The sequence below is a fragment of the Pelophylax lessonae genome (genome assembly GCF_965119305.1).
Source record: "Pelophylax lessonae genome assembly, chromosome: 1".
Taxonomy (NCBI): domain Eukaryota; kingdom Metazoa; phylum Chordata; class Amphibia; order Anura; family Ranidae; genus Pelophylax; species Pelophylax lessonae.
The window spans coordinates 752,248,234-752,265,875 of NC_138768.1; the positions used below are offsets into that span (position 1 = coordinate 752,248,234).

General features: G+C 45.3%; 1 protein-coding gene across 1 annotated transcript in view; it reads right to left on the reverse strand.

Annotated features, from left to right (window-relative positions):
* Positions 1 to 17,642, reverse strand: part of SLC30A9 (solute carrier family 30 member 9) — a 201,967-nt gene that overhangs the window by 171,843 nt on the left and 12,482 nt on the right. The window contains exon 2 of the mRNA XM_082243525.1: positions 7,111 to 7,281. Coding sequence (XP_082099651.1) covers positions 7,111 to 7,281 — 171 coding nt within the window. The remainder of the gene's footprint in view (positions 1 to 7,110; positions 7,282 to 17,642) is intronic.

Below are 17,642 nucleotides of genomic sequence, written 5' to 3' on the forward strand. Positions count from 1 at the left end.
ACCCTGAGCACACAGCTAAAATAACGAAGGAGTGGCTTCACAACAACTCCGTGACTGTTCTTGAATGGCCCAGCCAGAGCCCTGACTTAAACCCAATTGAGCATCTCTGGAGAGACCTAAAAATGGCTGTCCACCAACGTTTACCATCCAACCTGACAGAACTGGAGAGGATCTGCAAGGAGGAATGGCAGAGGATCCCCAAATCCAGGTGTGAAAGACTTGTTGCATCTTTCCCAAAAAGACTCCTGGCTGTATTAGATCAAAAGGGGGCTTCTACTAAATACTGAGCAAAGGGTCTGAATACTTAGGACCATGTGATATTTCAGTTTTTCTTTTTTAATAAATCTGCAACAATGTCAACAATTCTGTGTTTTTCTGTCAGTATGGGGTGCTATGTGTACATTCATGAGGAAGAAGAATGAACCGAAATGATTTTAGCAAATGGCTGCAATATAACAAAGAGTGAAAAATTTAAGGGGGTCTGAATACTTTCCGTACCCACTGTGTATATGTATATATATATATATATATATATACATATATACACACATACATACATATACACACACATACATACATACACACACACACACCAGTCCCTGCCCTTAAGGGGTAACAATCTAAGTTCCCTAACATTCATACATGCACATACTAGGTGTGTATGTGTGTGTGTGTGTGTGTGTGTGTGTGTGTGTGTGTGTGTGTGTATGTATGTGTGTGTGTGTGTGTGTGTGTGTGTGTGTGTGTGTGTGTGTGTGTGTGTGTTTTATACATCAAAAACCAGTTCCATTGTTGTGTCAAATCTTGAACATTTATAAGGCTCTGTGTGAAACATTTTCATCTTCTTTTCATACAAAATGACATTTAGAACAGCTAAACTGCCAGAAAAAGTACTTAACTGTCTAAAGGAAAGCTTTGAAAACAAAGCCTTTATTCTCACAAAAGAGCAAAGTGCTTGATGTGGCATTTACAGTTATAAAAAAGGAAAATAAATTCTCTGGCTAGAAAATCAAGGAAGAGAAACAAAGAAACAGCCGACAGTAGCAGCTGCTTACACACTGACATTCAGGGTTACCTGCTATAACCATACAATGTCACCATAAGTAGCACTTGTAAATACCTTTACCAGTGTGTTTGACAGATGGTTAGTATTGGTAAAATTAGGAAGCAGGTCGGCTGTTTTTTATAGTTGTATACTTGATACTTTTGAGTTAAAATTTGTTTTATTTTCATAATTAAAAGCGGACTTCCTAACTGTTAAACACAGTTTGTCAAAGGAGCACAAAAAAACAAAACTAAAAACACGAGAAAAAAAAAAAAAAAACACCAAAACCTGCATTTATCAATTTCAAGGGAAACCCATCTAATTTTAGGACATGAAGCAGAACTTTAGGCATAAACTCCCTCCCTAACCTTTGCCCCTTAAACTAATTTCTTAGAAAAAAAATATTAGCTGGAACCCCCTTTACCTACCCGGTCCCAATTCGTCTATCTTCTTCATGCAAAGGAGGAGGGTCCTTCTTCAGGTATCCATGTCTCTGCCTGGGAGACGTGGACATTTCCTATTGGCTGTAGGCTGTGGGGCCTTCCCAGGGTCCAAAAGACTGCAGTGGCATTACGATATCACGAAGAGCCAACCAGTTGGCAAAGATAAAGAATGTAATGGTGGATCCACTGGTTATCTTTGTGTTGAGATGGGTTTAAACCTGTTCAGCATTGTGAAAAAGTGTCTAGCACTACCGCAGCCGTCTGCTCTTCTATTTCCTCTGCTGACTGTAAACCTGGAAGTGCTCTGCTCTGAGCATTTCCAGGTTCAGAGCTGTCAAAACCCTGGCTGAAAAGCTAGATTCACAATGCATCAAGCACTGATGTAATTCTGGGGGAGAAAATAGCAAACCTAGATGACTTATTCCCCTCCCCCCCCCCCTCCCGACTTTGAGAGGGTCAGCATTTCTTTTACTGCTAAAGGATAATGAAACAATTATAACAATAGTCTTGTAATTAATTAGTACATAGCATATATTTTCCTATTTCTGGCTGCATTAGGTGTATGCATTTTCTGTTCATTCACTGCTTTTCTTGCAAAGACCACATCCGTCACATCCTTTTCCATCAAGCTTTCATGCAAATCAAAAGGAGCCATTCCCAGTGTGCCGCCACCAGGGCCGGCCCTACCATGGGTCCCGCTGGGTCCATTGGACCCAGGCAGATCTTTGAGAGGGGCAGTAAATTGACGCCCAAGATTTTTTTTTACAGCAGTTTTGTGTGCGACAACTGCCCCTTGGGCTGCTCCCACTGCCCTGTAAAAAGGCAGTCCTGCTGCCCTCAACACATATACTCCTAGGTGACGGGCGCGAGGGTGCTCACACACAGTCTAACACCGGTTGTAAAACACCCGAGCACACATGAAGAGCTAAGGTGTGTGTGCTGCCAGGGTTCCCACAAGAGACAGAGTAAAGATCCCTCTCCCAGCAGGCGATGCTCGGTTGCAGCTTGCGAGGCTTGCATTTCTGTTGGGAGAAACTGGAGGAGGAGCTGCAGCCGGCCTCACACTTGGCCCGCCTTCTTCTGCTCTTTTGAATGCGTGAGGCTAGGCACTGAAGACTGTGGGAGCACTGGGAGAGAGCAACAGAGAGTTAATATAAGTTAGTTCTGCTCATCATTTTTTTTCTAGTAGTGGCTGCTGATCTGGTCAAATCTTGCATAACCTGTCATGCTCAAAATCACTATACAGCCCTACCTTGCCATTATACTGCCCTAGGCCTGTCCATATACTGCCCTATTCCAATAGGCATATCATCAATGAGTGCAACGTGTTCACTGCACACAAGTCCTGAGGAGTGGGGGGGCCCCACTGTGCTGACACACTGCATCCATGGATGCCCTAGGGCAGGGGTTTCAAACTCAACTTAATTGTGGGCCGTATCAGAATTATGATTGCCCTCAAAGGGCCGGTTGTATCTGTAAGACCATATAAATGTATCTACTTTTTATCATAATAAATAATTCCCTCTGCATTCAATTATTACTGGTTTTAGTAATAAGTGAAAAATTAAGCTTTGAAGGACAGATGCAGAATGGCAAGGAGCCCACACTAGCTGCAACGAGAAGAGCAAGATCTGTAGGAGGAGTTCTGTCCTCCTCTCTGCTGCCTTCTGCTTAGACAAGGTGAGGGTGGAGATGAGGGAGGTGCAGTAGCTGCAGAAAAGGTGTGAGGGCCACATGAATTGGCCTGGAGGGCTGCATTCGGCCCACGGGCCTTGTGATTGACACATGTTCCCTAGGGTGTCAAGATGGGGGTATGTCATATAATTTTGCATATAGACCATGCGCTGTTGCATGTAAATCTCACTTCCTGATGAATTTAATTTTAATTATCATTATATAAAATAATGAATGCTGGGGGGCCCTTTGGTGAGTGTAATCTTTTTTTTTTTTTGTTTGGGGGGGGGGGGGGCAGCATTTCATCCTTTGACCCAGGCACCAAAATTCCTTGGGCCAGCCCTGGCTGCCATAAATGCATTTAGGTCTATTTCTATCGTGGAGATTTTTTATTTATTTTTAAAACTTACAATATTGCCAGCAGAGTGTCGCGCTCACTTTCTCTACAGGTTTCTCCCCCAGGTACTGAGAGAACAGGCAGTGTTTTTTTTCTGCTATAGAAGAAAACCAGAGTGTCATAATGAAGCCCAACTTTGGGGCTCTCACTTCATACAAACTCAGTACAAGATAGAATTCTTGTTTTTGCCAAAAAAGTGTAAGGGGATTGGATTTCATTTAGTCTAATAAATTAGTACTAATCAACTTCAAACATCAAAAAGCCCTCAAAATGTAAAATCCTAAAATCAACATGTGAAGGGAAATATTTCAGTACCTTATATTGTTTTCTGCAGAAAGACAGGTAATCATTTACAAGATAATACTTTCTGTACATAAACCTATCTTTCACACAGATGACAACCAAGAACATAGGTCAGATCATGAATCTTGTAGTGAACAAACTTACTTCGACTTAGCAATTTAATAGTTTCAATAACAATGTGCATGGCAATTTCAGATGAAACCGGGGGCCAAAATGAGTGGTAGCCACATTTTTTTTTTAAACTAAGTGAGACACAACGCCCTGGGAAAAAATATGGTTTTATCTGTCTTACAAGATTCATTGAGAAGTTCAGTATACATTTAAAAATAAGAGGGGGGTCATGGCAGCATAGGCATTCCTTTGGCAAGTAAACCTGCCTTAAAGTGGTTGTAAACTCCATCATATAACCAGTGAAGTGACTGGCCTCCGGCAACACATGGAGATTAAACAAACCCTCCTACATAACCGTTTATCTGCAGTCTTCTCTTCTCTACATCCGCTCAAAGTACATAATTTATACAACTTGTCTGAGCTGTCAGAAAAAAAGGGGCGGAGAGCTGAAATTGCACACTGCAGAGCTCAGTGAGGAGAGCGCTGAGAGCAGATTGGAGGGAAGGAAGGGACACACCCCTATTCTCTCAGCACACAGGAACAGAGCTGAGCTCCCCCTCCTCTGTCACCTTTTTTCGCTCGGTGTCAGGAAAACTTGTCAGAAGTGACTTGTGAGTTTGTGATACGTGGGATCCGTGGTCAGTCTTTCCTTGTTTCTCTGCTTAACAGGAACTGAGGGACCAACAGGGACCCACCTAGAATGCTTTTGCATGGACTTTTTTCATCAGCCTAGTTATTCTTCGAGGGTTAGGATCCCCTTAACCCCCCAGCGCAACCTTCCCCCCTTTCAATTCCCCCCTTCTTTTTACTATATACAAATTGTTTTTTAAATTAATATAGGAAATATTTTTTTTTCCCCTCAGATGGCTAGCTTGAGAATTCTAGATTTTATTGCTGTATTTCTTTATATGTTCCCCTGCCAGCCTTTATGGAGACATGCTATGATTTTGTTATTTTAGATCCTGTGATCCTTCTTCGATTGGTTCTAATTGCTTGAGTTCTGATACCTCAGCTACGTCTGAGCTGCCTTATTACTTTGACAATGTTCTTATGTGCATTCTGTTTACCATTGTCTTTCGCTAAATATTGAAAAAAAAAAAAAAAAGGAGGAGGAGTAACTCATGCTGATAGCATGCTGATAGCAGAGGAATGAAGCAGCAGACAGAAATGACACTTAGTGCTCTGGATTGAGACAAGTACACACTATAGAGGGATATGCAATCACTTTAAGGTGCAAATATGCAAAGCATACTTGCACATTATTGCTAATGCCTGCATACCACCATGCAGATCTTGGTTCTACTTTAACCACTTGCTGCCCACGCTATAAGCAATATACGGCCTCATGACTAATCTCCGATTATCGGAGGACATCCCTTGATGTCCTCACTTGAGTATGCATCGGGAAGTCTCTGTGACCGCTGTGTACCTTGGACACAGCGAATTACAGATCAGGGTAAATGGCCAACCACAGCAGCCCTTTACCGCGTGATCTGTGTCCAAGCACAAGCGATCACAGATGTAAACAGAACAGGCATTTGCCTGGTAAAAGCTCTTCTTTCCTCATACAGAGACCGTGTGGGAGGGAAGGAGAGCCGCATCTGTGAAGGGGAGCAGTGGGTACATTTTGCAGTACACGGTGCCCTGATCATCAGTGCAGCCCCATCTGTGCCCATCAACATTTCATATGGGTACAGTGTTGCATGAATAAGTATTTGTCAAAGTGTGACAGAGCTGAAAGCTTAAAATTGTCCTGGACAGGAAGAGGGTGAAAGTGTCCAGTACTGAAGGGGTTAAAATTGTTACTAAACTCTGGAACGCTGCATTCACTAGATATTGTCTCCCTTAGTACACAGAAATGTAAAAGTAAACTGCTAAATACCTTTTCTCATCAGCAGTATATACCAGTCTTGTGACTTCTATTAGTGTCTGGTTAAAGCTTGTAGGAGGTGTTTTCATTCCACTCTGACTGTTCTATGAGGCAGCAGGACCCCTGACCCTCTGTCTGGACAGTGCTGATCGGCCCTGTGCTGATCACATGCACCCTCCCAAGAAAAAAAAAAAAAAAAAAAACTCTCTAGCAATAAGCACCAAACTGAGCATGTGCAGACTGCCACAAAGGCTCTGTTCTATCAGGAGATGGATTGGGGACAGTAGAAGTAGGGGAGGATCAGAGAAGACAGGATCAAACAGCCTTTTTTTTTTTTTTTTTTTTTTTTTTTTTTTTTACACAATGCGCAGGATTAACCCCTTAGGTTTCACAGTGAGTGTAACAAGCATGCTTTACTGCATATAAAGACTGATTTTACTGTTGTGGGTTTAGTAACCCTGTCACCTGCCCATTCAGGGAAAACAAAGTGCCCCCACAAACCATGCTCCCTCCCTACTCCCGGAGTCTACCCTGAAAGGATGGTATCACTGCTCAGCACACGCAACAGTGTACAGGCCTGGAGATTGGCCACTCAGGTCAAAAGACAGACTATGACCTGCCCATTCAGGGATAACAAAGTGCCCCTGTCAATCCATGCTACCTCCCTACAGCCGGAGTGTACCCCTGAGTAGATGGTATCACTGCTCTGCTCATAGTACTGGCCTGGAGATTGGCCGCTCAGGTCAAAAGACCGTCATATGGAGGAGGTCCTATTCTCCCCTGTACCTAGAATACCCACTCTATTTGAGCAAGAGTGGCTTATAAGGAATAAGTGGGTAATATGGAGGCACTGCTCTGAATGAGCAAAGTAAAACGGTTTCTTTAATTAATGTTACCTCTTGTCATTAACTCATTTGTGTGTATGATGTCCCAAACTTTACACTGTTTAATCCTCTGATGTTGGATCGCTAAAGAATGAACAATTTGCTTTGGTCAGTCACGCATTATGCAGCTGATGCAGTTTGTGTCCAATTTTCATTTCATCCATGAATTTGATTAAAAGAAAAAAAAAAAAAAAAAAAAAAAAAAAAAAAAGACATCCCCCGTCAGGGTCAAACCATGTATGTTCCTTCAGAGCTACTGACGTGTTTTGTTGTATGATTAGTTATGTTCATTTACCACATTGTCTGTACAATATTGCTCATTTGTTTTCCTATATTGAATACTCAATAAAAACACTGAAAGAGAAAAAAAAAAGACAGATTACCTGGTGTACCTGCTGTAGATTTATCTGTGGAACTTGTGGCACCGGGTTCTGTTGGTCTGTTGGTTTCCTTCTGATTGTCAGAAGTATAAAGTCGGATTTGTGCTTGTACTGGCAGCCGACTAGATGGCATTAAGCACAGGACTCCTCTGCTCTTTAGAGAGTTCTGCCACCCTGCAACAAGAATCAAAGCATGGGTATCAAGACCAAGGCATTCTACAGTACAGGTTTGTAATATTATATTTTAGAACCATCATATAAGAGCAAGGCAGCCGTCCAAATGATGCTTCCAAAATACAATGTTAATAGCAGAAAAAATGTAGAATTTATCCAAGTAAAAATAAATTGATGGTCATGTGAATTCAATAACAGAACTTCCTGATTAAAATTCATTTTCTGAGCAATGAAATGTCACGCATGACCTATTCTGAGCACTCAGGAAAACCATTGTACAGCAGTCAGTCAATTTTCAGTATCTACTTTCACATAACGCAAGTCTAAACCAGCAGTCTCCTGCTCAGAGCGGTAAGGCTGGTTCCTGGCTGGATCCTGGCTGCTGGGAGCTCTTATTCCAATAAAAGTGACACACAGGGAACTGCCAGCTATACCGGAGTTTGTCAATGGGAAATGTTGGTACCCCCAGGAGGTACTTCACACAGGCCAACGGAGTACATCCGCTTTAATGTTTGCTAACCACTTTAACATATAGCAAACAATACATATTTAAAACAAACTTCAGTAAACAGAAGGGAATTTGAAAAATGCTAACACACAACTACAAGGGTACAGGCAATACATAGTAACAAATCAAGAAATATTTTACAGAAGGTGACCCACATCAGGAAACCAGGCTTAGGCTCCATGTACACGGGACGCTAGAATAAACGTGCTGCAAAGCCAGTTCTGACGCCGGGAAAAAGCAGCTGTCAAACGTGCTTTCAGTAGCGTTTTTCATTTGCTGTATTGCACGTTTGGCCACGTTGCTTTTAGCAGCGTTTTTCTGCCGCCATTCAAAATCAATGGTTCCCTATGGGAGCCTATTGATTTGAATGGAAGTCGCACCGCAAGTCGGATCAGGATGATGCGACTTGCGCTGTGAGAATCTTAAGGGGGAACTCCACGCCAAAAAACGGGAAAAAAACGGCGTGGGGGACCCCCCAGGTTCCAAACAAGGCCCTTCGGGTCCGGCATGGAATTTGAGGGTAGCCCCACGCTGAAAAAACGGCATGGGGTCCCCCCCAAAATCCATACCAGACCCTTATCCGAGCATGCAGCCCGGTAGGGCAGGAAGGGGGAGGGGACGAGCGAGCGGCCCCACCCCCACCTGGACCATACCAGGCCACATGCCCTCAACATGGGGGGGGGGGGGTGTTGGTGCTTTGGGGCAGGGGGAGCTCTGCACCCCCCACCTCAAAGCACCTTTCCCCCCATGTTGATGAGGACAAGGGCCTCTTCCCCACAACCCTGGCCGGTGGTTGTGGGGGTCTGCGGGCAGGGGGCCCCCCAGATCCCGGACCCCCTCCCTATGTGAATGGGTATGGGGTACACTGTACCCCTACCCATTCACCCCATAAAAGGCAGTGTGTGTAAATAACGACAGGAGACGTTTTGGAAAGTTTATTAAAAATCTTCATCTGGTCTTCTCCCTTTCCGGTCTTCTGGTCTTTTGCTGTCCGCTCTTCTGCTCAGATGACATCATTTGTGACATAAGGGGGCGGGGCCTCCTGGTGACAAGAAGAAGAAGAAAGAAGACGACGACGACAAAAGAGCAGAAGAGCGGACAGCAAAAGAGCCGAAGACCAGAAGACCGGAGAGGGAGAAGACCAGATGAAGATTTTTAATAAACTTTCCAAAACACACAATTTACACACACTGCCTTTTATGGGGTGAATGGGTAGGGGTACAGTTTACCCCATACCCATTCACATAGGGAGGGGGTCCAGGATCTGGGGGGCCCCCTTGTTAAAGGGGGCTTCCAGATTCCGATGAGCCCCCTGCCCGCAGACCCCCACAACCACCGGCCAGGGTTGTGAGGATGAGGCCCTTGTCCTCATCAACATGGGGGGCAAGATGCTTTGAGGTGGGGGGTACAGAGCTCCCCCTGCCCCAAAGCACCAACACCCCCCCATGTTGAGGGCATGTGGCCTGGTATGGTCCAGGGGGGGTGGGGCCGCTCGCTCGTCCCCTCCCCCTTCCTGCCCTACCGGGCTGCATGCTCGGATAAGGGTCTGGTATGGATTTTGGGGGACCCCACGCGTTTTTTTTTTTTCGGTGTGGGGCTACCCTCAAATTCCATGCCGGACCCGAAGGGCCTGGTTTGGAACCTGGGGGGGACCCCCACGCCGTTTTTTTGGCGTGGAGTTCCCCCTTAAGATTTTTGAATGGAGGCAGAAAAAACATATAACGTGGCTGAACGTATGTTCATCACGTTCGGTCACGTTTGGTCATGTTCAGCCGCGTTTCTGCGTTTCAAACGCCGGGAAACACACTTTCAAACGCAAATAATTGCGTTCTAAAAAACGTCCCTGAACTCAACTGCCTGCAAATGACTGTAAACGACCCTGTGTACATGGGCAGATAAGATAAAATCTAGATGGGTTCAGGGGCTTCTAAAAAAAAACGCCCAACTGCTCCTAAACGGCCATTTACAACGTCCCGAGTACATGGAGCCTTAAAGCCCAGCTCCACCAGGAAGCCAAGGGTAAATAAAGCACAACCCCAGTTGTGAGATGAGGAGGAGATCCTGTCATTTATCCACCTCTCCCCCATTTACAGAACATGTTGCATTCTATAAAAGCAATACAAAGACTTTTATGAACAGAGGAGAGAACAGAAACGGGCAGGTGGCTGGAATCAAGAAATAAACAGAGGGCGCACCGGCCTAGTGCATTACCCTCAAAAAAATAAATAAATTAAAAAAAAGCTGTATTGAATAAATATTTAGTTATACTCACAAGCATATGCTTGACAAAGGCACATCAACTGAATATATCTGTAACCACCAGAGTATTACTTAACAGATGCAATGTCCTCAAATAAAATGGCTGACATGTTTTGAGGACGAGGCAAAGCCTCGAAACGCTTCAGCCAGTTTATTAGAGGACGTTGCATCCGTTATGCAATACTCTGGTGGTTACAGATATATTCAGTCGATGTGCCTTTGTCAAGCATATGCTTGTGAGTATAACTAAATAGTTATTCAATAAAGCCAATTTTATTGAGGATAATGCACTAGGTCGGTTCGCCCTCTGTTTATTTCTTGATTCCAGTGTCTCCAGACATCCCCAGTCTTGAGAGGGCAACAAGGTAGCAGGTATCCGGATTTTCCAAGACTAAGAGCCTAAAAGCTATACTTTTGGGGGGGGGGGGCACCTCTAAGTGCAGGAGAGTGGTGTGTTGTAGGGGCAGGTGGCTGTCTGGACTTCCTAAAGTTTAACTAAAAGGAAAAAACTTTTTGTTTAGTTTTCGGATAGAGTGGAGATGGATTAGAACACCTATTAGGTTTTTATTGCCGTCTGTGCACTTACTAGTAAGATTCACTCTATATATCCTGTTTACCATTATCATTGAAAGTTAACCAATTACTTACTGGGCACTTATACCAGGGCTTGACAAATTTGCTTAGATTCTAGGAGCCAGCTAAAAAAGGTAGGAGCCAGCTTTTTAAATCAGCTGCCCAGTGCCCAGAACTGCATGTCCGGGGCATCAGGCAATAAGAATTGCTCACACCTGGTGCCAAGTGAAAAAACACCAAAAATGAAAAAAAAAAAAAAGTGGCACAGATGAGGCTGTGCTGATGGGTACTAATGAGTTGGCACTGATAGGCTGCAGTGATGGGCACTGATAGGCACTGACAGGCGACCATTATAAGCACTGACAGGCTGCACTGATAAGCACTGATAGAAGGCAATTATGGGCACTGATGGGCACCGATAGACGGCACTGATAAGCAGCACTAATAAGCACTGACACGTGACACTCACAGGTAGAACTAATGGGCATGGCAGGTTGCACTGACAGACGGCACTCCCTGTCCACTCAGCGGCAGTAAGGAAAGGGCAACTTATCAAGCCCAGCTGTCAACCTGGGAAGATGATGTCAGACCTGGGCGGGCAGTGAGAGCAAGCCGCGCTCATCACAGCGCCGTCCACCAGAGGGCGCCGGTTCACACATAGGAGCGTGTATCCCGCTCTAGCAGGCTGCAAAGCCAGGGCCTTAACTATCGGCCAGCTCAACGCTAGTCCGCGCACCCGCGGGTGGGCCACAAGGTTTCCAACCACTGCTGCGGTGTAACCCAGGTGCCAGGATGCAATTTTCAGTCGCCATTGTGATTTGGCACCTGTGTTTTGTCGAACCCTGATTTATACCCTCTCCCTGCCCAGGCCAATTTTCAGTTTTTAGCGCTGTCACACTTTGAATGACAATTGCATGGTCATGCAACATTGTACCCATATGAAATTTTTTGCATTTTTATGCATTTAGAGCAAGCAGCTTTCTCAGCAGCACTCAGCAGGAGGGAGGAGCCTGGAGAGCCAGCCGGGGACCCAAGAAGAGCAGGATATGGGCTGCTCTGTGCAAAACCATTATACAGAGCAGGTAAGTGTAAAATGTTTGCTATTTTACTGTAAAAAATAAAAAATACAGAGCTCTAATATCACTTTAATTTGCAGGGATTTCCTCTCACTTCCTGGTTGACTATCCAATAGGAAGTGAAGAGAAATCTCCCCAATAGAAGACAGACGACAAAAAATAAACTGATACGGATTAAGACCCTCCATTACTCTACTCAAAAGGGCTGGATCACACCAATGCATTTTTTAGTGTGTTTTCAGATTTGCAGAAAAACACTACAATCCATTTAACATGGTTTCCTATGGGTCACATTCACATCTGTGCATTTTTGGAAAGGGCCAGGGACCAGCAGGTTGTGTTTTTGGTTCCATAGGCTTCAATGGATCAAAATGTGCACTGAAAAAAGCAAAATGCACCTAGAATATGCATCAACTGCAACCTGCACACCAGATGCAGTCCAGTGCATTTGTATTCGCAATCAAAAACACATTGGACAGTGTTTAATACGGATTCCAATGGCCCTAGTTCACACCAGTGCAGTGCATTCCAGTCAACAAACATAGAACATGTTGGATCTTTTTCTTTCTATATGGAATCTATATTAATAAAATGCATGTGTCCCTGCGTCCGTCCCTGTGTCCGCGCAAATGCGCTACTGTGCATGTGCCGCACAAACTCAGCCGTTGGGACGCAGGGAGACTTCGGGCGGCCGCGCTGGGTGGGCGTGTTACCCAGGGGCGGATCCCCGCCCACTTCACTTACTCCTCTCAGGCGTTCCGATCCAGCTGGGGAAGAAGTACTTCACCTTGATGGCGGATATACAGAGGTATGAGGCACAGCTCAGGGTGTCAGCAGTGAGGTAGGAGGCCCGGCTCCCCCCCCTCTCACACTCACCTGAACAGGCGGCTCAATCCGATCCGAGGAAGCCATCTTCACAGACCTCACCGATGGATCGCCGAGCGCACAAACATCAGCCAGGCCGGGAGCCGAGCGCTGGACTCTGACCCCGGCCAGGCCTGCGGATCACGTGACTCGAGCTGTCACACCGGCCAGGAGTAGTGTGTGACGTGACTGAGGGAGCTGACAGTGCACGAGCAGGCCGGAACGCGCACAGGAACAGAGGGAACAGCTTATCAATCTGCAGCCAATCACACGCTCAGTAGACATGGATTGTTAGTTGTAGATAGGAGACGGTCCAACCCATCTATCTGTCACATTGAGGGAAATTTTCCTTCACTTCCTGTCCAAGAGGTGCAACCGGAAGTCAGATGAAGTTTACCAAACAGAGCGCAGATTCCATGTTGGGCAGAAACGCACTACAGTCCATTTGCCATAATTTCCTGAGAGTCTCATTCACACCGCTGCGTTCTCTGGAAAGGGTCAGGGATGTTTTTGCTTGCATCAGGTTGCGATTTTGGTTCCGAAACGCAGCAGAAATGCATCAACAAGGCAGTGCTTGCTTTTTTATGCGCTTTTGCTGGTCTCTCCTGCATGACAACATATACCTCCCAAAAACACAAAACGCATGTCAGAAAAAACGCATCCAGTGCAACCTGCATAAGTGTGAACCAGACCCAAGACTACCAAGTTGTAGTTTTACCATCCCCCAACCACCCGTCTAAATTCTACACTACAGCCGGAGCGGGCTGGTCACATGGACTGCGGCACATTTAACGCAGCTTGCTGATTGGCAGGCAGCAACACCCGCAAAACCTCCCTGTTGGGGTCAGTGAGCCACGCTGGAAATGCGTGCGCTTGGCTCACAGTTGTGATGTATTTGTCCCATTGTAAATTGATTTTTTTTTTTAAAAACTAATTCGGGAGGTGGCTGGGCTGTGAAAGCCTGACAGTGGCTGCTTACCACTCTGAAAAGTGATCCACCACACACCACTATACAAGAGCCACCAAGCACTTTTCCCGCACATTGCATGCTGGACAACCTATCTATATTAATAAAAGCCATGTGTCTCTGTGTCCGCTTTCCCTGTGTCCGTGGAAATGCGCTACTGCGCATGTGCCCCAGGACAGCCGTTGGGACGCAGAGAGACTTCAGGCGGCTGGTGTAGAATTGCAGCGTGCTGTAGTGTAAAACCAAACTTCCTGCCCACCCTCATCCCAGACTATTGTACAGCCCAATCACCTTCTTTGTCCCCGCCCACCCCTATCGCAGCCTATTAAACAACATAATCACCTCCCTCTCCCCGCCCACCCATCTCACGGCTCATCGTGCAACCAAACCCGTCTACCTATCACAGCCCGCGCTACAACCGCCCCTGCCTCCCAGTCCCCGTCCCCTCTCGATCACAGCCACATCATTGGCCCGGGCTCGGGGAATGCTGGGAGCGTTGTTCCGCCATGGACGGTGATTGGGGCTCTCCCTGGCTCTGAGGTGACTGAACCCTGGAAACTCCTCTCCTACCGTACGGTGTGTGCCGGGTCACCGACTTCCCCAGGGTGAGTCCCAGGCTGCCCCTCTGTGTGAGGGGGAGGGGGGGGTAGACCCTCAGCCGGGGTGGGGGAGGGGGGTTGGTGGTGGATTTGGGGGTCTTTTCCTATTGGATGATCTACTGTTCTGTGTGTGTGAGGAGCTCCCCTCCTCTCCGATTTCCCACCCTCACATCTCCCCACACCAATCTCCAACCCGACATTTATCGTTCAATCCCCCCCCCTCCATACACTACAATCGCCTCCCTCCCCCATACACTACAATCGCCTCCCTCCCCCATACACTACAATCGCCTCCCTCCCCCATACACTACAATCGCCTCCCTCCCCCATACACTACAATCCCCTCCCTCCCCCCACACTACAATCCCCTCCCTCCCCCATACATAATGTTCTAGCGCCCGTTAATTTAACGGGCTTAATGTCTAGTGCTTTTAAAATGTGGTAAAATGCATCAAAAACACACCAGAACGTCAATCAATTGAGAAGAAGGGAAAAAAAAGGAAGGGAAAAGTGCACTGGAATGCATCAAAAATGCACATGCAAAAACGCATCCTGAACACAGAAATTGTGGTGTGAAGCAAACTTTAATGTACTGCAAAGCTAGAGCCAAGGACAGTACTCCTACACTGTAGTCCTACAGTGCTAAGAGGACCTGTCATGGCTGCAGGGAACATTCCTACAATAAAAAGTCATCAGCATTATGTGGGATACACTTCATTAGAGCTATGTGGTGTTACTGATCCTAAATCCCAGGGGGAAAAAAAAAAAAAATAATCACTTCTGCTCTAAAGAGGTTCAGGCAGACACATTATTCCCAGTGTCTGGTATAAAAGGTCAGATAATCTGCATACTGGCAGATTTCCCTGCATTGGAAGCCAAGACAAGCTTATAGGAAGTCTGTTTGCTTTCTATAGGTCTTACATGAAGGAATGCCGTATACCATGGCAGGTTCTCAGCAATATATTCAACACCTTCTCCGATACACCAGTTGCTAAAATTACACCGGTGGTGCTGTTTTTAAAAGGAACCATGAATTCATCAAAAGAGAGTACTATAGAATATAAAACTGTACCATAGAAATAATTCTACACACACAGAACATACACTTTCTAGTGTCACATGCAAGCATTAACTGAATGCACAAAGGTAATTCTAGAAAAGCCAGCACTCTGTATGTCATGTGACTGCACTATACTATAGGATGAACGAGGGACCAGAAACCTCTAAGCCACACAGACATTCAGAGAAAATGCCAGCCTCAGAGGAATCTTCTGTGCATGCCGTGCAATGTCCGATCAGAGAAAAACACAGTATTAGGAGGATTTCTTCTATTATGGCCTGTAACCCCTACAGAATATTGGGATTCATGGATTTTTATTTATTTATTGTCAGCTTTGACAGTACTGGAGAATACAAGTCAGTTTTTGCATGTAATTACCAATATGTAAACCTAGCATAAAAAGATAAATAAAAAATATACTAAAAAGTAAAATCTCCGAGTCCTTTTTACATCTACAATGCAAAAACATCCATATGTGGCGAGTTCTGTCCCTCTAAGACAAACCTATAGAAGTGTTACACTAATATCAGGTGCTGGGTTGCCATCCTCCTCCTCGGTATAAAAGGTTTAAGAGGTCAGGCAGAGAAATACGACAACTGCACCACCCCCAAAGCTCCTAAACCAGGGCAATCCCTGACAACAAAATATTCTGGTTGTCCCAATTACAAGATATCATCATCATCATTACTATAATAACAGTGTGCACAGCACTTTACAGAATAAAGGCAAGACAGTACAGTTATAATGCAATTCAATTTAAGAGGGTTAGGAGGGCTCTGCTCCTGAGAGCTTACAATCTAATATGGAAGGGCAGGTGATACAAAAGGTAGTAACTGAGGAGGGAGTTAATGGGGAATGTATTACCACAGATGTTAGGTGGAGGTGGGATAGGCTTCCCTGAAGAGATGAGTTTTTAGGGTGCGCAAGGTTTTTTACCTTCAAGTATTCTATGCATGAAGGTAAAAAACCTGTGTGCAGCAGCCCCGCCCTAATACTCACCCGAGCCCCCTCTCAATCCAGCAATGTCCACAAGAGCTTTGCCTCTCCGGGGACATGCACTCCTGATTGGCTATTGACTCCCACTGCTGTCAATCACAGCCAGTGAGCCAATCAGGAGACAGAGGGGGGGCGGGGCCAAGCTGCAGCTCCATGTGTGAATGGATACACAGAGCAGCAGCTCAGGTGACCCAAGTACAAGCTGCTTGCTGTGGGGGCACCCAACAGGAGGGTGGAGCCAGAAGGGCTGGTGTGGGATCTGAGAAAAGGAGAATCCAGGCCAGTCTGTGCAAAACCAAAACCACTGCACAGAGCAGGTAAGTATAAAATGTTTACTATTTTAATTATTATTATTATACAGGATTTATATAGCCCCAACAGTTTGCGCAGCGCTTAACAAAATGAAGGCAGACATTACAGTTACACTACAATTTGGAACAAAAGGAATCAGAGGGCCCTGCTCCTTAGAGCTTACAATCTAAAAAAATAAATAGATAAAACTTTACAAATCAAGCGGTCTGTTATTTAAATAAAAGCAGAAATGCTGTTTATTATTTTGGGATCATTCACAAGTGCTTTGATTTCAGAAGTGTTCTGTGTTGAGGAAGGGTTGGGGGTGGCGGTAAAAGCGCTGCACAACTGCAGGGTGTTCCCGCCCCACAACTGCTAGTGTGAACAAGCTCTTGAGCAGCAGTTATGGAAGGGTTCAGTGTTAAACGGATTTCATTGTGGGAGATTGCTAGTTTGCACACATGAAACAGGCGGACATTTCTAAAATCTGTTACACATGTAATGCTGAACAGGAGAAGGGAGATAGATTTACTACAAGGTACAGCCTAAGGCCCCCGTCACACTGCTCCGCTGCTACACAGTCTACCTGTGGTTTTTATGTGCTTTCCAATAGACTTCTATTAAATCAGCCATTTTTGGTGCATTTTTGAAAAAGCAAAATTCCCTGATCTAACAAAAGTCTATGGGAAAGCGCAGGTAACTCGCATGAAAAACATAGGAACACTGCACTGTGATTTCACTGCAGGGAAACCGTAGAATTTTTTTTACCTTAGTGCATTCTAAAAACGTTTTGTTTTTTTTTTAAAAAAAAAACACCTTTCGCAGGATGCTCCCCCCTTATACTTACCTGAGCCCCATCTCAATCCAGCAATGTGCACAAGAGCAGAGGCTCTCTCCCCTAATTGGTTCAGACACAGCAGCAGGAACCAATAGCAAATGGCTTGGTAAGGGGGCATTCAGCAGGGAGAAAAGGCCAGGAGCGCTGGCGGGGGAATCCTGGAAGAAGAGAATTGGGGTTGCTCTGTGTAAAACCATTGCAGGTAAGTAGAACATGTTTGTTATTTTAAAAAAAAATAAAAACAGAGCCTTTAGAATCACTTTAAGTTGAACTCCAGGAACTCAGCCACCATCAAAATGTGCAGACTTACTAGGAGTTAAAGTGATTGTA